Raw genomic sequence first — 23027 nt, forward strand, 5'->3', positions numbered from 1 at the left:
CGTCCTGCGTCGGGGGAAGGACACCAGACTCCGCTGGGGGATCTCCGCGATGCTGCTTCAACAGGCTGACGTGGAAGACATCATGCAGGCGCGCTCCGTCAGGCAGCTGTAGGCGATAGGCGACGCGGCCGATGCGCTTCAGCACGCGGAAAGGACCCGCCCAGCGAGGCCCCAGCTTGTGCTTGGCACGGGGTCCAGAGACTACGCCGTACGGTGGAGGAGGCGCAGCCAAACCCACGCGCCAACGTCGAACTCCACCTCTCTGTGGTTGGCGTCGTAGTACTTCTTCGTAAGCTGCTGAGCTTGAATAAGGCGTTGACGGACCTCAGCTAGCATCTCTTCACGGCTACGTAGAAGAGCATCCGCGGCCTCAGTACGTGTTGTCCCCGGCCGATATGGCAGGATGGCAGGCGGGGGACGGCCGTACACCACCTCGAAGGGCGTCGCGCGGAGGGCGGTGTGGAAGGAAGTATTATAGCAATATTCCGCCCATGAGAGCCAATCCACCCAAGCGCGAGGCCGGTCACCTGTAACACAGCGCAAATACATTGCGATTACCTTGTTCACCACCTCCGACTGGCCGTCCGTCTGAGGGTGAAACGCCGTGCTCATGCGCAGACTCACGCCGGCCATCCTGAAGAGGTCGCGCCAGACGTGACCGGTGAACACGGGGTCCCGGTCGCTGACTATGGACGTCGGGAACCCGTGAAGGCGAACGATGCCATCGAAGAAGGCGCGGGCGACGGACGTGGCGGTGTAGGGATGACCGAGCGCAATGAAATGTGTGTACTTGGAGAAGCGGTCGACGATGGTGAGAATGACCGACTTGCCGCCGACCTTAGGCAGCCCTTCAATGAAGTCCATGGAGATGTCCGCCCACACCTAGGACGGCACCTCCAGAGGCTGCAGGAGCCCCGATGGCCGAAGAGCGTCGGTCTTGTTGCGCTGACAAACAGCACAGGAGCGCACCCAATCCTGCACCAACGTGCGATCGCCCAGAAAATAGAAATCTGAACGAAGACGATGGAGCATCTTCTGAACGCCTTCATGGCTAGCCCCATGAGCGAGCTGTATGGCCTGGTGACGTAGGTCGCCAACGTCGGGAATGAAGATGCGGTGACCGTGCAGCAGGAGTCCGGCGTCCTCGCGCTAGGGAGCAGCCAGCTCACCCGCGCGTAGGCGTTCCTCCAACAGCGCGGCGTCCGGTGCCGTAGCTGTTGCGCGGCGCACGTCGTCGATGTAAGTGAAAGACAGCCCAGAGATGTTCGCCGCCGCTGCTGTATCGTTGAGCTCGGGGGCAGCCTCGGCGTCGCGGCGGGATAGAGCGTCTGCCACCATGTTGAGGCGGCCCGGACGGTACTCTACAGAGAAGTCAAAACCGAACAGCTTGCTGACCCACTGGTGCTGAGGCACCATCAACAAGCGTTGGTCCAGCAGGTACTTGAGGCTGTAGTGGTCTGTCCGGACGAGGAAGAGGCACCCCCACAAGTACGCCCGCCAGTGTCGTACCGCCTGCACCAACCCAATGAGCTCCCGCTCATAAGCGGCTAGCTTAAGGTGGCGTGCGGCGAACGGTCTGCTGAAGAAGGCGAGAGGGCCGGTGCCCTGGTGAAGGACGGCACCGAACCCGGCACCCGAGGCGTCACTGTCCACCGTGAAGAGGTTGTCAAAGTCGGGCATTTGAAGGACCGGCCCCGTGGTGAGGGCACCCATGAGCGCCAGGAAGGCTGCCTCGGCTTCGACATCCCAAGTGAATGCGTCTCACCACAAGAGACGCGTAAGTGGCGCCGCGATGACGCCGAAGTCCCGGATGAACTTTCGGTAGTAGCCGGCAAGGCCTAAGAAGCCGCACAAGGCATGGGCAGAGCACAGAACGGGCCACGAGGCGACCGCTGCGATCTTGTCGGCATCCATGGCGACACCCTCGGCGGATATCACATGGCCGAGATAGGCCACAGAGGATGCCCCAAACGAGCATTTGGAACGTTTGAGGTGGAGACGGTGGCCACAGAGAGCGTTGAGGACGACACCGATGTGCTGCAGGTGTTCCGCCCACGAGGAGCTATATATCAGTATATCATCGAAAAACACCAGGACGAACCTGCGGAGATATGGGCGGAGGACGTCGTTTATCAGTGCCTGGAAAGTGGCCGGAGCGTTGGAGAGGCCAAAAGGCATCACCAAGAACTCATAGTGCCCCTGGTGTGTCCAGAATGTCGTCTTGCTGATGTCGTCCGGATGCATCCGCACCTGGTGATAGCCGGAACAAAGGTCCAGCTTTGTGAAGAAACGGGTGCTGTGGAGCTCATCGAGGAGCTCGTCCACCACCGGGATGGGAAACCTATCCTTGGAGGTTTGCTCGTTGAGGGCACGGTAGTCGATGCAAAACCTCCAGGAGTTGTCCGCCTTGTGAACAAGGAGAACCGGGGCGAACAACGGAGATGTGCTGGGGCGTATGATCCCCTGCTCCAGCATGGTGGTGCATTGCCGCTCCAACTCGTCCTTCTAGAGCTGCGGGTAGCGATAGGGATGGATGGCAACTGGAGCGATGCCTGGTAGGAGGTGAATCCGGTGGTCATAGGGGCATGCCGGCGGTAGGCCGCGTGGCTCGGCGAAGACTAGCCCAAACTGAAGTAGTAGCCGGTCCAGGAGGGTTTGTCTAGAGGAGTCGCTGACCGTCCGAACGGTGGGCTACCTGGTGGTGTCATCGGAGGAGGAGCCGAGCCCCATCCACAGGACGCGGCGGCCAGCATGCATGAAGGCCATGGAGAGGCTCTCGCAGTCCCACAGCACTAGGCCGAGGGTTCGCACGAAGTCGAACCCAAGGATGAGGTCGAACTCGCCAAGACTGATGCCAAAACAATTGATGGAGAACTCCTCGTCGCCGATGGTCACGGCGACGTCGCGGGTGAGCCCGTGGCACGGCACGCGGTCGCCGTTGGCCACGAGCAACCGTAGCGTGGGATGCGGAACAGAGGGAAGCTGCAGGCGACTGAAGAGATCGGTGTTGATGAAGTTGGCCGTCGAGCCGGAGTCGAGGAGAGCCACTAGGCAGTGGCCCCGCACTGTCATGGGAAGAAGCATGGTGTTCTTTGGGCGCACCCCTACGAGCGCGTATAGAGACACTGTGGGTGGCGCCCCGACGGTGGCTGACGCCTCCCCCATGGGCTCCAGGACGGGAGGAGCGACCGCGGGCGTCTCCTAGAACGTGGCCGTGACTGCAACCTCGGTAGGGATCTCGGCGTCGACGTAGTCGTCGTTCTCCAAGTAGAACAGGCACTGACAGACATAACCGCGGACGTAAGGTTCATCACAGTTGAAGCAAAGGCCTTGGCGACGTCGTTCAAGTTGCTCTGCTGGTGACAAACGACGAAACCGTGGCTGGCCAGGGGTTGTCGTCGGGAACAACTGTGTTATAGTACCCGAGGATGGAGCTGCAGCTGGCCGAGCTGGCGAAAGGCCAGGACACGCTGGTGGACGAATGCCACGCTGCTGCTGCGGCTGTTGTGCAGGCATGAAGGCAACCGCGTGACGTTCGTAAGCCCGCGCGTAGTACATGGCGGATTGCAGGTCTTGCGGATGGTGCATCTCGACGTCCACCTTGATATGTTCAGGAAGACCGCCGACGTAGAGCTGCGCCTTTTGACAAGGGTTGAGGTCACGCTCATGGCAGAGGACGGCGTTGTAGCGATCCGAGTAGTCCTGGACCGTGGAGGTGAAGGGCAGTCGAGCAAGCTCCGCCAAACGTGTGCCCCGCGTCGGGGGTCCAAAACGAAGCTGGCACAGTGATGAGGACATCACTCCTTTGGATGTACCAGCTGATCCTCCAACCGTCATGCAAGGTCCAATGACCCAGGCTCGAATGCGTCAACTCAATTTACAGGTGAGCTCGTTCTTAAGCGATCCTTTTCATACTTTTGAGAATAGACTACTACCTAATGATGTTATCTTGCTTAGGAACATTGGAGAGGGTCAAGAGGGATTAAGAGGACGTGGACGAGGTGATGATGACTAGCAAGGACGTCCAACACAAGCCAGAGGCCCAGTCCAACACGAATTCGAGTCTGCCTCGGCCTCCAGGACCAGTCTGCCTTAAACTGGTCGCCCAGGACGCATCCGGACTCCGTTTTCGATGATCCACATATGGATGGAAAGCTAATTTGATAAGAAAGCCAATCCAAGTGATTTCACGTCAAAATCTGTTTGGAATCAACAGGAATCGTCAAAACAAGTCAGCGTCTAGAATCTGCCAGGGTGCTGCGACACCGTCTTTTGGTCCGTTGGACCATGTATCGAGTTTGGGCCCATTAGGGGCGCGTCCAGGGGTCTTGCACGACCCTAGAGTCTTCATAAATAGCCGCTGCCCCTCCATTAGGGTTTGGGTTTTGCTTAGATTATTCTGTCAAGAAACAGTTTCGCCGTTCTTCGGTTTGTGAGACCCCAACTCGTGAGATTAATCATACATCTGCAATTTGGTTGCGATCTTTCTTGTTCTTGCTTGTGTTCTTCATTGCGCAGGCAGGGATTAGCCTTCTTGGCGAGGTCAACCTGGTCCAAGACTCGGTTGATAACCAGAGGAGCTATGGTGCTAAGATTGCAGGGTTCGATCTTTCGATCTGAAGCCGGATCGGTGTGTCATTCTCCGCCACAATGATAGTTATCATCATCTGACGGAAGATCGGGATCCCCGTCCCCATTAAGTGGTATCAGAGCTAAGGTATACCGTCAGGTTCACTTTTTATTCCCTAGTTTGAGTGTTTCGTATTCGTCCCATAGTCCAGTGCCATACTCATTTTTCCTATCCTAGAACCTTCCGCGCCATAGCCTTTGCATATTTCAGTTTCAGAGTCTGTCATGTTGAGTTTGTGTCCTGGTCGAGGTCTTGTTGCTGGTTATGTCGTGTTAGAGTCCAGTTCGTGTGTTTTCTCCTATCGTTTCCATCAAATCTTGGCTGTTGTGACCAATTTTGCACACATTGTTCCCGTTTTGTCCTCTAATTCGGAGCCAATTCTTAAAACTGGTCTAGTTTTTGCATACGAACTCCGTTTTCGACGTTCCATATATGCAAATCGATCGGAAAAAAATTTCGAATCCATCCATCCCCAGCGTTGCTGGGGTTCGGAATTTTTAGATTGGCCAAAAAGTGGTCACAAGATCCTCGTTTCGTGGTCACAAGGTTTTTGTCGATTTTCATCCAGTTTTCTGAAAATTCCACAGGCCACGTCTTACACTTGTTTGAGCTCATATTTTCTGTGGTTACTGCTTTTGTGCTCCTAAGTAAAGAAAAAATATTAAAAAAATAAAATAAAAAAGTTGAAATTTCCCAAAAAAACAACGACAGCCCAAAAAATAGAAAAAAAAGAGAGGGGCAAAAGAGGAACAATATCTAGAGGAGCACATAGAGAAGCCCAAAGTGAGCTGTGTTTGCGTGTGCTGTCTGGTTTCTTATTTGTGTTGCTGTTTCCATCCACCATACTTGTTTTTCTCATACCTATCACCTTGCTATCCACCATACTTTTGTCACAACCTGGTACTTGCAACACTTTAGACCAGCAACGAGAACAAGTACTTTGGACTATAATTCAGCATTACTTTCTGTTACTGACTTATGTGCCAGATATACATATTACTCTTTGTTTGCCTTCCAAGCTCCACAAATTCTTCAGATCAGTACAGACAAAGGGCCTTGCAATCTCGGTACCACTACCTCACAGGTATCACGAACCAGCCGCCGGTTGTACCGCCCACTGCTTGCGTTGGTAAGAACTTGGTAAGAGCTTGGTAAGACGCTTCCACTTGCTGTGAAAAGTGACTCCACTACAACCACGTAGTCATTTGGTAGGGATAACTTTCACCGTTTGTTCCTGTTTTTGTGTTTACAATGGCAGGAGGTGATCAGACTGAAGATAACAATCCTAAGGGTTTCAACGAGTGTGTCAGCCAAGAGCAACTACAAGCTGTTGTAGAGAATGCCTAGAAAAGGATGAATGAGGCCGTCAGGAAGGCCGTCACTGATGCACTCATTGAACTCAACATTGGCAATAGCATGGAGAGATTAGACAAGCGAATTTCCACGCTAACCGACAAGGTTACTGAGTTGGAAACCTTTGTGGCGGGCAACAACGACGTTTCTGGCAGCAACACCGATGGTCAAGACATGGTGCATGATGCCACTGGAAACATAGGTCGAGCAGCTATCCGACAAGAGAGATTACGGCAACGTCTTCGCCGCAACACGACAGGTATGGGTGGTGTCCACCACCACCATCGTCAAGGTAATAATCACCGTGTGCCCGATGATCCTTATGCTAAGATTAAGTTCACAATACCATCTTTTTCGGGTCATTATGATGCTGAGGGCTATCTTGATTGGGAGATGACGGTAGAACAAAAGTTTAGTGCCCACCTTGTACTTGAGCAGCATAGAGTTAGACAAGCTACTAGTGAGTTTAAGGATTTTGCCATTATTTGGTGGAATGGGCTAGCTGCACAGGATGCTTTACCTGGTACATGGGAAGAACTTAAGGTAGCTATGCGTGATCATTTTGTTCCTCCTTCTTATCATAGAGACTTACGTAAGAAATTGATGCGTTTAGAACAAGGAGATAAATCTGTACAGGATTACTATGGTGAGCTCATGGAAACATTTCTCCGCTGTTTCACTCATGCCTGTCCTCGCACTTGGCGGCAATGGCTGGACCAAGCGGAGTTTTGGTATAATACAAATTGGCATTCTACTCTCGGCCGCTCACCATTCGAAGTGTTATATGGTTATGTCCCTCGGCACTTTGGTCTTGCTGCAAGCTCGGAGGTTCCAGTGGCAGATTTGGCCACCTGGGTGGCTGACAGAGATCTTATGCTTGATGTCATTCGGCAGCATCTTAACCGTGCCAAGCAACGCATGAAAAAGTATGCCGATCAACATCGTTCTGAGCGCCACTTTGAGGTAAATGATTGGGTGTTTGTGAAGCTTCAACCGTATATTCAGTCTTCATTGGGTCAGCGCGCCAATCAGAAGTTAGCCTTCAAATACTTCGGGCCATACCGGGTGGTTGCACGGGTGGGAACCATGGCATATCAGTTGGAGTTGCTAGCCTCCTCGTCAGTGCATCCGGTCTTTCATGTGTCACAGTTGAAGAAGTCCGTTGGTGCACAACACACTGTCACAGCTCACCCTCCTTCAGCTGATGTGATCTGGAGTATTCCTAAACGGATCTTGCAAGTCCGGTCGGTGCTCAAAGGTACGCGTTCCATCTCTCAAGGACTGATCAAGTGGTCTCATTTGTCGGTTTCGCTAGCTACTTGGGAGAACTTGGACCATCTCCGGCAGCAGTTTCCTCACGCCGCCGTCTGGAGCTAGCTTGGCGCGCAAGGGGGAGAGGATGTCACGGCCCATGATGCGGACCTGTGCAAGTCAGCAGCAGCACATGGGCCTGGGCCGGCTTCGGAAGAGGAGGCAGTAGCACAGGGGCCTGGGCCACACCTGAGGCGCTCCAGCAGAGCAAAGGCGCCGAGCACGCGCATCAGCGGGGATGAGTGGGCAACGGCGTGAAGCGGTGATCTGGATACAGATCGGATATATGTGTAACAGGTTAGAGGAGAGATGGGTATCAGAAAAGGTGTATCAACAACTTGCCTCCTGCAAGCTCTCTTCTGAACCATTCCCCTTGCTTTGCTCTCCTTCCTCCATTCCAATCCCCTACTACTCGCCTAAAAACTCTGTTGTCGCTACTCTGAATGTTGAGATTCATCTGAGTTCATAACAAAATGATGTATCAGCATACGCGCATCCGTGCGTGCTGTTGTGTTACGACTGCACTGACACACTTGCTTTTCAGGCGAGCACCTCGAGGCCGAACCTTTGCTACCGTACCTGAGCCCCGAGCTCCGGGGGGAGAAGCTGCTCGTCGGCGCCAACTTCGCGTCGGCCGGCATCGGGATCCTCAACGACACAGGAATACAGTTTGTACGGGAGGATAGATGCTAGCTAGCTACTCATTTCACTGCATGCAGCCTGTTTGTTTTGGCTGAATTGTCTTGTAAGCCATGGCTGAAAGTACTGCTGGCTGGTTTGGTGTGAGAAAAAAACACTGTTCAAGTCGTGGATTATAAGCCAGATACGAGCGAATAAGCCAAAAACGAACGGGCTGATGACCTCTCTGTCACACACTCACGTACGCAACTGTAGCTCCGAATTCTGACGTCCTGCCATGCATCGTACGCGCGCAGGTGAACATCATCAGGATCGGCGACCAGCTGCAGTGTTAGATAGAAAGGTCAGATGCATGTGTATTTACCTTACCATATTGTGCCAAAGCCAAAAGATCTAGATTGTCTATGTATAGGAATAGATCATCTATGTATAGAAGGTTTATATTTAGAAAAGATTTCTTGGCTTAGCCCTCAAGTTGTAACGCCTATATGTAACTACCACATGCGGGGCTATTCTGCATCCAATCAACATGCAACCATCGCACGACCCAGATAGGGCGTCGGTGTTCTCCTCCGCTCCTCTGAACTTTCACATGCAGTACTTCCGGCAGTACCAGCGGAAGCTGAGAGCCCTCATCGGCGAGCCGCAGGCGACGCAGCTCGTGAACCAGGCCCTGGTGCTCATCACGTTGGGCGGCAACGACTTCGTGAACAACTACTACCTGGTGCCCATGTCCGTGCGCTCGCGCCAGTACGCGCTCCCGGACTACGTCCGCTTCATCATCTCCGAGTACAGGAAGATCCTCTCGGTAATTAAAGTGTACCGAACGACTCTCTACACTCTAGCAACCACCAGCAGCTACAGCTACCAATCCACAAGAGACCATGCCGTGCACACCACTGCTGCACACGCACTCAAACTCAGTCGGTGACTCACTTGAATGTCCGCCAACAACTAGCACATGGTGGTCGTCGTATGTAGGATTCGCTCCTGGGTCGCCGCAACATGTGTGACCAACGCATGCATACGCATTGTGCAGAGGCTGTACGAGCTGGGCGCGCGGCGCGTGATCGTGACGGGGACGGGGCCGCTGGGGTGCGTCCCGGCGGAGCTGGCGCTGCACAGCCAGAACGGCGAGTGCGCGGCGGAGCTGACGCGCGCCGTGAGCCTATTCAACCCGCAGATGGTGGACATGGTGCGCGGCCTCAACCGCGCCATCGGCGCCGACGTCTTCGTCACCGCCAACACCTACCGCATGAACTTCGACTACCTCGCAAACCCGCAGGACTTCGGTGAGCGAGATCAGACACGGTGCCGACGGTCTTTCCATGGGAAACCAATCAAGCGGGTCGATCGGTGACAATTGGATCTCTCGTGCTGCTTTCTTTTGCAGGGTTCACGAACGTGCAGGTGGCGTGCTGCGGGCAGGGCCCGTACAACGGGATCGGGCTGTGCACGGCGGCGTCGAACGTGTGCGCCAACCGGGACGTGTTCGCGTTCTGGGACGCGTTCCACCCCACGGAGAGGGCCAACCGCATCATCGTCTCCCAGTTCATGCACGGCGACACGGACTACATGCACCCCATGAACCTCAGCACCATCCTCGCCATGGACCAGGAGGGCCCGTAGAGTGGAGTGTATAGCTTGACCAGCCGGCCACGAGTTGTACGTACATGTGTGATGTGTCACCGTACCTAGCACGCTAGCCCTATGTGCTGGATGATGGCAGCTCAGTTTGCCAAGATTCGTGCCTTAATCAAAGTGAGAGTGTTTCCCTGATGTGTTATGTTATAAACAGAATTAATAATTGGTTTAAGATTGATCGATCTATGTCATATATGCTCTGTGCATTTGTTTTGTTGTTCTTGATTCGTTCTTACTAAATGACCATTTGCAGCCGTGGCCTCAGTTGTCACGGTGTCGGCGTGCTCTCCTCTGTTCTCCCTACGACCCTGCCTTCCTGGACGGCCGGACGGCCAGACCTGACCTTTTGGCACGAACACGGCACACAGGAGTAGTGGAGACCAGGAAGCCGTGGCAAACAACGAGTCCCCCGCCTGCAAAATCCACGGCACAATTTGAATCTCTTCTTCCTCCGCACGACGACTCAGCTCCTTCTCTTCCACCCCACAACTCCACCAGACCACCACAACACCACAAGACACCCGCGCGCTGCGCTCCTCCCGCTCAAGCCCCTCTCGAAGCTAGCAGACGCTCCTCTCCTCTGATCCTCTCTCTCCCTCTCTTCTCTCCGCCGTCTCGTCAACAGCCTCTCCCGCCTCTCGCTGCAGTCTCCTCCGGTCCGATTCCACTAGCGAGTAAGTTCCCGCTCTCCCACTCGTCTCCTACACTACACTCCAACCTCGCTCCGCAATTCAGTTCGGCAGAGACATCATCCAGCCGACTCAGCTCGAAGCGACGCCGCGCGCAAGGTGTTCGACGATACTCCTCGCGATGGATTCCTCGCTACAGATCGCTTGGATTTTTTTTACCCTCGATCGCTCGGGCTTCTCCGCTAGTCAATTGCTCACCGCGATCGTTCGGATTCTGCAGGAGGCGGACTCTGTGCGCCATCGATCTCAAGTGACACCCGCTTGCGGTCAGGTCGCCCGACCGAGGATGGGTTCTCTCGCCGATCCGTACGCGCTACGCTGTGTCTCCGACCTGCCCCCGCCATTCCGCTCCGTGTTCAGGTTCAGGTGCGACCCGTGCGCTGATTATCAAGCTACACGTTCGAATTTTGCTGTTCATACGCCGTGTTTCTGCACTATTGTCTTTGTTCAGTTGCGTGACTGCAGCACCCTCATGTAGATGGTTCGAATTGAGTAGTAGCCTCGCGTATTGCATGAGATTATAATGCTAGGTTAATGAAATTTGGAATTACGGGGAATATAAAGTAATATTGAGATACTGTGGTGTAGAGGTGGGATTTAGTAAAGTAACGTTTTGGTTTCTCTGCAGATACTTCAATTCCTTGCAGAGCGAGTGCTTTCATGTGTGCTTCTTCTCGGATGTGAACATGGTTATCTCGGCACCCACGGGGAGTGGGAAGACCGTACTCTTTGAACTCTGCATTCTGAGGCTCCTCTCAAGGTTCCTTTCACCAGATTGGAGGTTCAATTTGAATAAAGGAACTCTGAAAACAGTATGTGCCGATTCTGGATGCCATTCCTCAAAAAACTGGGAGTTTAGGATTCGGGTATTTTATTGTTACCGTGTGGTTCACTGGATTTATATGGCAGATCTACATTGCACCCTCCAAGGCATTGGTGCAGGAAAAGCTGCGGGACTGGAACATGAAGTTGGGCCCATTGGGGATAAATTGCTTGGAGATGACTGGTGACAGTGAATTTTACGACAATAAAGCCATACATGATGCTGATTTAATCCTCACCACTCCTGAGGTCCATGTCACTACTTACTTTCATCTGCAGAAGTTAAGATGATAGCCTGCTAACCAATATCTTGCTTTCTCACTGGAATTGTAATACATGCAGAAGTTTGATTCTATGAGTCGACATGGTATAAAAAGTGGTAGATTGGGTTTCTTCTGTGACATTGCTCTCGTCCTTATTGATGAAGTTCACCTTCTTAATGATCCACGTGGAGCTGCATTAGAAGCAGTTGTCAGTAGGATAAAAATGCTTTCGCGACATGACAACATGAAATCTTTTCCTCTGGCTAATGTTCGATTCATAGCTGTTTCTGCTACTATCCCTAATATTGAGGACATAGGTTTGTAACTCTACACAGTAAATTCTCAACATACCATTTACATTGCCATATCACGCTCCAGCAAAGAAAGTTATGTTTCTCATTAATATTACAAAATTTCAGCACAGTGGCTCCTAGCACCCCCAGAAGGAATCAAAAGGTGACTAACACAATTTATTTTGAGGATTTTGTGGAGTAATCCCAATAAATTTACCTTATCTGTGGTATCCCCCTTTTGCAGATTTGGAGAAGAAATGAGGCCAGTGAAGTTGACAACCAAGGTCTTTGGTATGATTGAGACTTCTTATATATTAGAATCAAACTGACCACATGTCAAGGGCTCATTTCTGTAACAAACACTGATGCAATACATTGCCAACCCTTAAGATTAGCTTATCAAGAAGCTGTTCTAACTTAGTTATGCTGCAGCAAACTTTTTGTGCTAATCTGGCAGTAAATGCTCTCCTATCATATGTTGCTTGAAGGATCAACACCAAGTCATTAAAGTGTTTCAGTTTTTATCAATAATGATTTGACTGTTTTTCTATGCCATTTAAGTTACATTTGATTTACTTATGTAAAACACCTCTTGTACAAAATAACCCCAATTTTCCTTTCTCTAGATAAACCTGTGTTTTTCGTGCTACTAGGTAAAATTTATGAACATATATACACATGGTACAAATTGCTAGCATCTTCCCAATGATCTTTCAGCTTCCACTTTGTCAGCCATTTGTGTGCCGCTAATTCTTTCCTTTTTCTTTTTGTGCTATTTAGGTTATGCTCCAGCTAAAAACGACTTCCTTTTTGAGAGGGTATGCATTTTTACTATCCAAAATCTTCCTTCTTCACAGTTAGAATAAAAATTAGCAGGGAGGTTTTAAGTCAGAATTGCATCTCCCTGAGTTGTATCATATTGTTTCAAATAGTTGTACTTTATATAATGCTAACTACTTAATTCTTTTTGTTTGTTTCAACTTGTAGAGGTTGCAAAGTTTTATTTATGGTAAGTAAAATCCCCACATCACTCAATAGCATTGCACATCATGTAAATTACAGTTCTAAAAATCAGTACTAGATATATAAATGAAATATTTATTACAGATATACTGATGCAACATTCAAGAGGGAAGTCTGCACTTATTTTCTGTTCTACAAGAAAAGGTGCACAAGAAGCAGCGCAGTGCCTTTCACAAACTGGAGCATCACTTGGCTATTCGAATCCATTTATGAAATCGATGCAGCAGTATGAACATCTAAAGGAGGCTTCCCTAACCTGTAGTGACAAGCAACTGCAGGCTTGCATTGTACATGGAGGTTATATGGAATCTTGTTCCCTGGGCACCCATAATACCTTCCTTAACTTTGCAACCTCCATTTTTTTAGTAATGTCTTTTTAGGTGCCCATGTTAGTTGATACACTTAGCCTAAAAACTTTAATTGATTGCTTAACTGATGCCATCCTGTTCCATTTTCAGTTGGTTTTCATAATGGTGGTCTTTGCTTAAAAGACCGAGGTCTTGTTGAGGGGCTTTTCCTCAAGGGTGATCTTCAAGTCCTTTGCACAACGAATACGTTGGCACATGGCATCAACTTACCTGCACATACAGTTGTGATAAAGTCAACACAGTTTTTGTAAGAATGAATTTTTAGATATGGCGTCAATTAAATTGAACTTCTAGTTTTTGACATAGATTCTATTATGCAGCAACAAGGAGAAGGGCCTATATGTTGAATATGAGAGGTCCATGGTGCTTCAGGTGTACTACTAAGTCTATATGTCCTAGAAAACTCTTCACCTAAAAAAAATCCTATAAAACTATTATCTTTGATATTCAGGAAGAGATACTCCATCTTGTTTCACATCTTACTGTGATTTTGTATGGTTAACATGTAGCTTCATTGTTGTTTGTTCATTGCTTAATTTCTTTTACTTCTTTCTGAATTAATAGGTCAGATTTGATAATTTGAGGCATACAAACTACTGAATTTGTTTAAAATTATAACTTATATACAGACGTGTGCTAAACCTTTAGCAAAAGATGGTTCTGGAATATATCATTGGCATTTTTGTTTAAGAAAGCAGGATTGCTGGATATCTTACCTTATCTTATATATATAGGTTGAATTTTACTTATACTGAAATACTTCAATATTTATATCTCTTCTTCCTGGGAATAAAGGGTTTCACTTATGAAGTAACCCTACATTTGCACAGGGTTCAACAAGGCTTTTAGCAACAACAACAACAACAACAAAGCCTTTAAGTCCCAAACAAGTTAGGGTAGGCTAGAGTTGAAACTCAGGAGAAGCAATCAAGGTTCAGGCACGTGAATAGCTGTTTTCCAAGCACTCCTATCTAAGGCTAAGTCTTTGAGTATATTCCATCCTTTCAAGTCTTCTTTTATTGCCTCTACCCAAGTCAACTTCGGTCGTCCTCTGCCTCTCTTCACGTTACTATCTTAGCTTAGGATTCCACTACGCACCGGTGCCTCTGGAGGTCTTCGTTGGACATGTCCAAACCATCTCAACCGGTGTTGGACAAGTTTTTCTTCAATTGGTGCTACTCCTAATCTATCACGTATATCATCGTTCCGAACTCGATCCCTTCTTGTATGACCGTAAATCCAACGCAACATACGTATTTCCGCGACACTTATCTGTTGAACATGTCGTCTTTTCGTAGACCAACATTCTGCACTATACAACATAGCAGGTCTAATCGTCGTCCTATAAAACTTGCCTTTTAGCTTCTGTGGTACCCTTTTGTCACATAGGACACCAGATGTTTGGCGCCACGTCATCCACCCTGCTTTGATTCTATGGCTAACATCTTCATCAATATCCCCGTCTCTCTGTAGCATTGATTCTAAATATCGAAAGGTATCCTTCCTATGCACTATTTGACCTTCTAAACTAATATCTTCCTCCTCCCTATTTGATTGATTGGACTCAGTAGTTTAGTCTGCTAGTGGCTCTGCCTATACTTGTACTGTTTTTGAGCGAAAAATACAGCAGGGGAGGCCCCCACTGTGAAAAAGGGGCGTACCCAGTGCAGAGAGCTCCCGCTCTGTGCGGGGTCTGGGAAAGGGTGTTAGTGGCAAGCCTTACTCTCGCATGTGCAATGCGAGGAGACCGCGACTCGAACCCGGGACCTTCCGGTCACAGGCGGTAAGACTCTACCGCTTGCACCAGGCACCAGGCCCCCACTGTGAGATTTTATTAAAAAGCAAAAGCCAAAAACTGTACAGAGGAGAAAGAACAACAAAAACAAAAACCACCCAAGAGGCTGAGGGAACCACTGGTCAGCTAAGAACTAAGAAAAGGAGTCTATACGAAGGAGGACCTATGCTTGTACTGTAGTTATTTTCTTTGTACTCTGTTGTTATAGAGTACACATATCACCAATAGTAGGGTCCTCTCCTAGGCATTTCCCTAAAATATATAGAAATTTATATTTAAATGTATACCAAATTTAACAGTTCAACTTAACGCATTTAGTGATTTCAATTTTAAAAATAAAATGTATTATATGACTATCCTCTTGTTTTTGAGAAAGCTTCTGTTTGGGGTGATCCACAGATGTGTGGAAGGGCTGGACGTCCACCATTCGATGATACTGGAACAATTATAATCATGACAAGAAAAGAGACAGTAATCATCATGTGTTTCCACTCTTATTAATTTTGTCAGTTGTGCAATAATTTTACAGGATCTATTTCCTGGCTTATTGAACTAACATGTTTAAGTTTTCCTTTTAGGTTCATATATATGAGAACCTTCTAAATGGTTGTGAAATGGTGGAGTCTCAGTAAGTGCTTGATGTCTAATCAGAAACTAGTGTCTCATGTGATATTTCACCTAAAAGAAGACCGTGATATGCACTACATATAATTTTGTACTTCTGACCAAGTATATATACTACATAACTACCACCAGGTTGCTGCCATGTGCAGTGGAGCATCTAAATGCAGAAATCGTTCAGCTGACAGTATCTGACATTATTCTGGCAGTTGAGTGGATCAAGTGCTCGTATTTGTACACCAGAATAAGGAAGGTATGTATGCATGCTCTTGTTTAGCATTTAAATTTAATGCATGGAATAACTTCTGTTTGAGAAAAAATGCATGGAATAACTTTAATGAAATAAATTGCTAGAATCCTGAGAACTATGGAGTTAAGGGGGGGACTCCTCAAGATCTCCTTGAAAAGCAAATTCAAGGTACCTTCTTTTGGCATGATGGTTCTGTTATGATGCCTTATGCTTTGATCCTAAGCAACCGAATATACAGATATATGTGTCCAGAAGATTCATGAGTTGGTGGACTATGGACTGATTTGGACAGATGAAGGAGCTTTCGTTCTACAACCACTAGGTAAAGTTTTCTTCTCTCTACCAAAATGAAAATGCAGAAATCACAATTACAAGATGTCATATGGTCCAGCTCTCAATCTGCAGGGATAAAACACTGTTTTTTTGGTTGCAATGTACTCCCCTCCATTTCAAATTATAAGACGTTTTGGCTTTTCTTGATACATTGCTTTTATTATGTATCTAGACATAGTGTAGCCTAAAATCATATGTTACAAATATCAACCAGCCAGATCCTGAGATCCATGAAGATTAACTCATTATATTGGTCTGGATACGCTCTCCCTACCCCCTGTTCAACATTTTAGGATTGTCGAACAATAAATAGTATTCCGTGAGCTGGGTTTATTGGATTTGTATGGTCCCTAGGGTTCTGATCTGCAAATGTTGCCCCCTATTTCAGGATTTGCATTGTGTTACTGTATGTGTCATCTAGCTTTAAACAGTGCATGGATCAATTTCGCATAGGCATCATGCATTGTATCTGTGAATCTGTGCCAAGCTCACTATATTTTCTGCAATGACTGCCATGTTTCTTGAGGCCCTAATACCTTGGCAGACTTACAGTAAGATCCAGGTCTGATGGTTTGTCAAAAGGACTCCTTTAAGATCTAATTGTTTTGCAATTGTTTGTCAAAAGGACTCCTTTAAGATCTAATTGTTCATTCTCAGAACCAGGGAGGCTGATGGCAAAATTCTACCTGAAGTTTGATACAATGAAGCTTATCGTGAAAGCTTCTGCCTGTTGCAGTTTGGAAAATTTATTGCATGTCATCTGTCACTCTGCAGAAATAACTTGTAGGTAGATGTACATATTTTGAATTGATTATTGAGTGTCAAGCATTTTATTTTATTTTTATTTTTTGGTGTATCAAGGGATCCAACTACGCCGAAAGGACAAGAAGATTCTAAATGACATAAATGCCGACAAAGATGGTAGACTCCTATTTCATATTGTCATGGAGAATGGAAAAAGGAAGAAGCGTGTTCAGACAAGAGAAGAGAAAATATTCTTGCTAGCAAATGACTGCTTAACTGGAGACCCCCTAATCCATGATTTATCCCTCAACCAGGTTGCTTGCTTGTCTAGTTGCAAACACCCCTTGATTTTCTCCCCTACTATGTTGACTTAAGTGGACTCCCATGCAGGAAACAAATTCAATATGCTCAAATGGATGTAGGATTGCCAAATGCATGCGAGAATATTTTATATACAAAAAGAACTACAGATCCGCCATAAATTCTATGATCCTTGCAAATAGTCTACATCAAAAGCTTTGGGAGAGCAGTCCATTTCTGCTGAAACAACTGCCTGGGATTGGAATTGTAACAGCAAAGGTTATTAATTTTGTGATTGTTATGTAGCCACTGCTGTATCTGCAGCCAGCATAATTAATTCTTGAGTTGATCACTTGCCACCTTAGGCTCTGAAGACTGCTGGAATTTATAGCTTTGAGACCTTGGCAACTGCTGATGCGAGAAAGATAGAATCGGCCACAGGACGCAATTATCCATTTGGGAATCATATCAAAGATTCAATGTCATCATTACCACCCAAAATTGACATAGACATAGAAGAAACTGGAAACAGACTTGGGAAAGCGACCATTACTGTAACATTAACTCGTCTATCACAGGCAGTTCGATCCAGTAAACGCAGTTGCGCTGACATGGTACCTTATTTAACTTTGCTTCGGGTCATTGAGTGCTTTTATAACCAACTAAATGTTATAACATTATTTTTCAGGTTGTGGCCTCAGAGGAAGACAATGTGATCCTCTTTCATGAGAACATAAGGTCAGTGCCTCTCCTCTCAAACCGATCTAATGCCTTTGACAATCTATTTTTCATCTGCTGATGTGGATGGTTGTTTGTTGTTCTTTTGGTTCTTTCTTCCAGGACTCGAGAATTCCACAGGTAACACTTTTCAACTTTTGTTATTTTAGGATATGTTAATCCATTCTTCTTCACCAGCATATCTTATTCCAGAATTGCTCACTGGCCAATTTTTTAAAATGCAGCCCATATTCTGTAAAAGTTTTTGTGCCATGCCCCCAGAATGCACGGGTCACTCTGAAGGTTGATCTAATATTTGAAGAATATGGTAATATCACTATCCGAAAATACTTTCTTTCGATGTTGGGTCTCAATAGAGGTTGTGGTTAAGGTTGTTTTTCTTTTAGCATTGGTGAGTCTGTAACCTTTTAAACCAGTGTACTCGGGGTTTCCCCCCTCATTTCTTCTTCTATAATATAATGATACACAGTCCTGTATGTTTTACAAAAAAAGAGAGAATACTTTCCTTCAAAAATATTATGCACATATCACTTATATGCTCACATAGTTTATGTTTTCAATGCTATGGTGAAGTTGGTCTTGATGTGCACAAGAAGCATGTAGTAAGCAGGGAAGATGGTTTGTACGTGACCAAAGAGCGTGTGATAGATAAGCTTGAACCTGCATACAATCTCCCTTCAGAGATTTGTTTGGTTAGCTCCAGGACAACTCGAACAAGACGATCTCAATCTCACACTGAACAGAGCCCTCTTTCCAAAGAGGTTTATGTCATAGAAGATGATGACGTTGCTGTCAGTGCTCTCGAGAAAGCTGATAATGTACTGGGAACCAGAAAATTTAACAACTTGGCTTCACTGTGAGTTCTTAATCTTTTTTTTTTGGCTGGCTAATAATATATGAATTGATTGCCATCCACCAGCATAACCTTAAATACTGATCAGACTAGGGATTATCCAACCTTCAGCATGTGGCAGATCAGCATACACCACAACTTTATACTGAATGGTTTTGGTCCCTAGATGGTTTTCTTGGGGGATTTGTTACTGGATCCTTTGGTCTTTGGGATCAACCTGTTTTGAACACTCTTTTCTCTCATAATTGAATGGCAGAGCTCCTGCTATTTTTGTTCCAAAAAAAACTTTGTACTTAATCTATTGACTCAAGTCATGTTTTCTGAACCTTGGTCAGTATTTTTGTAACGTGCTATTTTCATGATTATAGGGAGGTCCCAAGCTTTGATCTACTGCCTGAAGAAGAGTATGGAGGTAAGACAATCCTGCAAACAGTATACAGTTATATGTGCTTTATGCTTCATCTGTGCTCCTTCAATTGAAATCTGGAAATTTATTATTAGCTAGCTGAAATGTGCATTATCTTGTTTACAAGCTGCATCAGCTCCTGGACCAGAACAGGCAGAATGCAAAAGTGCCACAGACAACACAATTTTCGATCACATACGCAAGAAATCCAAAGAGTTCCCCACTCTGATGGTATCGAAATCCATGGATAGCTCTTATGAACCTCTTATACTGAAGAAGATGAAGATATCAAGGGACCAGTTTGAAGTAGAGCATGGCTGTCTGCATGCGGATGAGGCCACCACAATGGATTTTGAGCCTGTTGAGCCTAGGGTCTCTCCAACCAATACTGCTGAGAAGTGTCGCGGGATCCTGGGTAGAAGTTCAGAAAAGAGCCGCATGCTGTTTGGAATAATGGATAGCCCATCTGAGAAGAGCAAGATGCTGAGCACGACACCAGACAAAAGCTCTCTTCAGAATGCGGGTGGAAAGGAGAGCCCATTGGAGAAGAGCAAGGTACTGAGCACTTCAGCTGAAAACTCTCTCCAATTTGCAGCTAGGCGTGTCAGCTCATCTGAGAAGAGCAAGATGTTGACAACTCCAGATAAAAGCTCTCTTGTGTTTGCGGGTGGAAAGGAGAGCCCATTGGAGAAGAGCGAGGTACTGAGCACTTCAGCTGAAAACTCTCTCCAATTTGCAGCTAGGCGTGTCAGCTCATCTGAGAAGAGCAAGATGCTGACAACTCCAGATGAAAGCTCTCCAGGGTTTGTGGGCGGAAAGGATAGCTCGCTGGAGAAAAGCAAGATCTGTATTAGTACTCCAGTTGAGTATCCTTTAAAGAAAGGAAATCCAGGTGAAAATCCTTTCAAAACAGGAACTCCGGTTGAAAACTCCCCCCAATTTGCAGCTCAACGTGACAGCCCATCTAAGAAGAGGAAATCCTGCATCAGCAGTCCCCTTCCGTGCTTCCAGGCTGTTCAATGCACAGAGCAAGTCAGAGTTGCAGCTCAACCCTTCGATATTCAGGAATATGTCAAGGAGATATCGAGAAGCAGAAGGAACAGTCAAGGAGGCGATCCTTTTGCTGGTTACAAGAGTATCTTTTCCTTCCTATACTAGATCTGCTGAAGATCCTGAACAATGTACAGTCAGTTCAATATCCTGCCCATAACGTGCACTGTAACATGGAAAAGCATATTCTTTTCTGGCATCAGTTTAGTTACGATTGCTATTCTGTGGTTTGCACTCTGTACACATGACTGGAGTGTGCTTATGTATGGTACATGTACAAGTTACTATTGGCTGCACAAACTATAAGTTTTCTGCCGGGTGCCATGCTAGATGCTTCACCTTTGATGCCATGTTGCATGAAACTTCCTGCTTGCCGTCTGACCTCGGACCATCCTGCTTGCACGACAAGAGATTTTCCAGAGCACGCTATGAGGAGCTTCAGTGTGGTTGAGTCGTTGAGACATAGCTCAAAGCACACATGAAAAACTTGGCAAATAGATCCTCCCTAACCTTTTCTATTAACTCCAAGAGAGAATTTTTAGGGCGTGTTTGGTTGCCCGCATAAGGGCAAACCAGGCTCCCGGGATACAGTCTGCTCATGTTTGGTTCCCTGGTCATCCTCCTGAGCCAGGCTCCGCTCGTGCAAAAATCTCCTCCTGGCCTGGCTCACGAGGAACGCCCAAATCGGCCGTTTTTCTTCAGCCTGGCTCGCTCCGTCCTCCCGCGAGCTCGCGCGCCTGGCGATTCCGTGCGCGGGGAGATGGCGCGAAGATCCTAGGGTTACCTCCCCCGTTCCCGCCATTCACCGCCTCTATATCTTCCGTCCCGCCGCCTCCCTCTCTTCTTCTTCTTGTCGCTCCCCGTCTGCGTCGCCGGTAAGCTCCACCTCCTCTTCCTCCTCCCCCCGGTGTTCTTGATGGATTCGTGGCCTCCTAATGCCTACCCTCTATCTCGATTTGTTGCAGGTGCCGTGGATTTGCGTCATCTCGAAGCAAGTGAGTTTTTTCCCTTCTCTTTCTCCATTTTTTCTGTGCGATTTGAAACCCTAGGTCACCATTGATTGTTGATCTCGCTGCAGGCACACCAGATCTGATTTCTTGGCTGTTATTGCGGTATGGATCCTTGTTCTTAGGTCTCATTTTTTTCTTGTTTTTTCCAAGTAAAAATCCTATTTTCTGTATGCTAATCATCTTTTCTTCGCTTGTGTGCTTGCAGATCTGAGCTCTCTCACCTGCTGGGTTGGGCTTTTGCTGGTGCTGCTGCTTGTTGACGTGGGTATTTTGTATTTCTACTCCCCCTCTCGCCTCCCCCCTAATCTGTACCGTGCGATAGTGAGTCCTGCGTTCTTGGATTTGGATGCATGTCCTACTTTGTGAGATTATGAGCAAGTATATGAAGTTGCCATTTTGTCTGAGCTATTGTCCAAGTCTGTGATGATTCCTTTTGTCCTGAGCTATTGTCTTAGTCTATGATGATGCTTTTTTCTGAGCTATTGCCCTAGTCTGTGATGATGAAAGTCTTATTTTTAGCATGTTCTAGTATATGATGAATCCTTTTTTTGAGCTTTTGTCCAAGTCCATGATGATGACATTGTCATTCTGAGCATTTGTCCTTAAATTCCATTCATTTTTTCTAGATGGACTTGGAAGAGAAGAGATACATTCTTTTTGCTCATGCTGCTTGCTACACTTAGAATGCTTCAGAGTCAGCGGCCTCAGATCAGTTATGGTCTAATGAGCATTAGGGATGAGGAGCGCCAAAGGAACTTGAACTTAATTTACAACTACAATGATATAGAGTGTGTGAACATGCTTAGAATGAGAAGGGCACCCTTTTTCCTGTGATTCTTCACTTGATCTGAGACTTTGGGCAATAGCAATGATGTTTTTTTCTGTGATTCTTTACTTGATCTGAGACTTTGGGCAATAGCAATGATGTTTTTTTCTGTGATTCTTCACTTGATCTGAGACTTTAGGCAATAGCAATGATGTTTTTTTCTGTGATACTACACTTGATCTGAGACTTTAGGCATGTGCAATGATGATAAATTTTCTGTGATACTATATTTATACTGAGGCTTTGGGCATGTGCAATGATGATAAATTTTCTGTGATACTACACTTATGCTGAGGCTTTGGATATGTATCCCGGGAGCCTGGTTTGCCCTTATGCAATGGTGGTGGCCTGTCCCTGTGCAGTGGTGGCATCTTTTGTGCATACCTAACTACAACTGGTGGATGTGTAGTGGGTTGACCTTCTCTTTTGTGCAGTTGATCTGATCATGCATAGCTTACTTACTAACACTAACATATAGTTAGTGTCTTAGATAACCCTGCACCTACAACCTAGATCAACCTAGTGGTGGCAATCTGACCATGAGTCCATTGTCAATGATGTGAACCTTGTGGTTCTGAACTTGATATGGGCATCAGCCTATGCCTGTGATTTGCACAATTTTATTCTGAGCACTTGCCTTATTGCCTGTGATGTTTGTTTTCTTATATCTGAACACATGTCTATTGCCTGTGATGCTTTATGACTGAACTGAGCACTTGTCCATTGCCTGTGATGTTTTTGGATTGATCTGAGCACATGTTCATTGCCTGTGATGTTTTTTGATTGATCTGAGCATATGCCCATTGCCTGTGATGTTATTTTGATTAATCTGAGCACATGTCCATTGCCTGTGATGTTTTTTTAATTGATCTAAGAACATGTTCAGCTATGGCTTGGTATGTTGTTCATGTTGGGAAGGAGCCTGGGGTCTACTCCAGCTGGGCCGAAGCACATGCTCAAGTAGTTGGTTTCAAGGGAAACTGCTACAAAAAATACGAAACAAGAAATGAAGCTTTGCTAGCTTTCTATGGTGATCAACCTGAAAATCCACCTCCCCTCCAACCTG

The 23027-nt window shown here is 47.0% G+C and overlaps 1 protein-coding gene and 1 pseudogene across 4 annotated transcripts; both read left to right on the forward strand.

Annotated features, from left to right (window-relative positions):
- The first annotated feature begins 7069 nt into the window (after positions 1-7069).
- LOC136465848 (GDSL esterase/lipase LTL1-like) lies at positions 7070-9747 on the forward strand (annotated as a pseudogene).
- Positions 9748-9939: 192 nt separating this feature from the next.
- Positions 9940-22950, forward strand: LOC136463804 (ATP-dependent DNA helicase MER3 homolog). Of its 4 annotated transcripts, XM_066462790.1 has the most exons (31): positions 9940-10251; positions 10487-10632; positions 10895-11078; positions 11176-11337; positions 11431-11668; positions 11771-11807; positions 11889-11935; positions 12425-12462; positions 12632-12653; positions 12752-12964; positions 13126-13282; positions 13356-13407; positions 15230-15301; positions 15409-15458; positions 15587-15704; positions 15806-15869; positions 15940-16023; positions 16692-16817; positions 16896-17092; positions 17169-17357; positions 17444-17692; positions 17767-17816; positions 17919-17936; positions 18041-18123; positions 18390-18672; positions 19038-19081; positions 19203-21000; positions 21091-21120; positions 21204-21237; positions 21341-21396; positions 22848-22950. In XM_066462790.1, the coding sequence occupies exons 2-27, from the start codon at positions 10553-10555 to the stop codon at positions 20231-20233; spliced, it is 3888 nt and encodes a 1295-aa protein (XP_066318887.1). In that variant the 5' UTR covers positions 9940-10251; positions 10487-10552; the 3' UTR covers positions 20234-21000; positions 21091-21120; positions 21204-21237; positions 21341-21396; positions 22848-22950. The 4 variants fall into 4 exon arrangements, with proteins under 4 accessions (XP_066318887.1, XP_066318886.1, XP_066318889.1 ...); XM_066462789.1 differs by lacking the exon at positions 22848-22950 and having other exon boundaries at positions 21341-21565; XM_066462792.1 differs by lacking the exon at positions 22848-22950 and having other exon boundaries at positions 19212-21000; positions 21341-21565.
- Positions 22951-23027: the final 77 nt, after the last annotated feature.

The sequence above is a fragment of the Miscanthus floridulus genome, chromosome 7 (assembly GCF_019320115.1).
Source record: "Miscanthus floridulus cultivar M001 chromosome 7, ASM1932011v1, whole genome shotgun sequence".
NCBI classification, from domain to species: Eukaryota; Viridiplantae; Streptophyta; class Magnoliopsida; order Poales; family Poaceae; genus Miscanthus; species Miscanthus floridulus.

What these genes read in the sequence shown, in the direction of transcription:
- LOC136463804 (XM_066462790.1), top strand. Translation starts at nt 10,553, where the DNA reads ATGGGTTCTCTCGCCGATCCGTACGCGCTACGCTGTGTCTCCGACCTG. An exon ending in CCCCCAGAAGGAATCAAAAG is followed by an intron (nt 11,808 to 11,888) that starts GTGACTAACACA and finishes CCCCTTTTGCAG; the next exon opens with ATTTGGAGAAGAAATGAGGC. An exon ending in GCCTGAAGAAGAGTATGGAG is followed by an intron (nt 19,082 to 19,202) that starts GTAAGACAATCC and finishes CTTGTTTACAAG; the next exon opens with CTGCATCAGCTCCTGGACCA.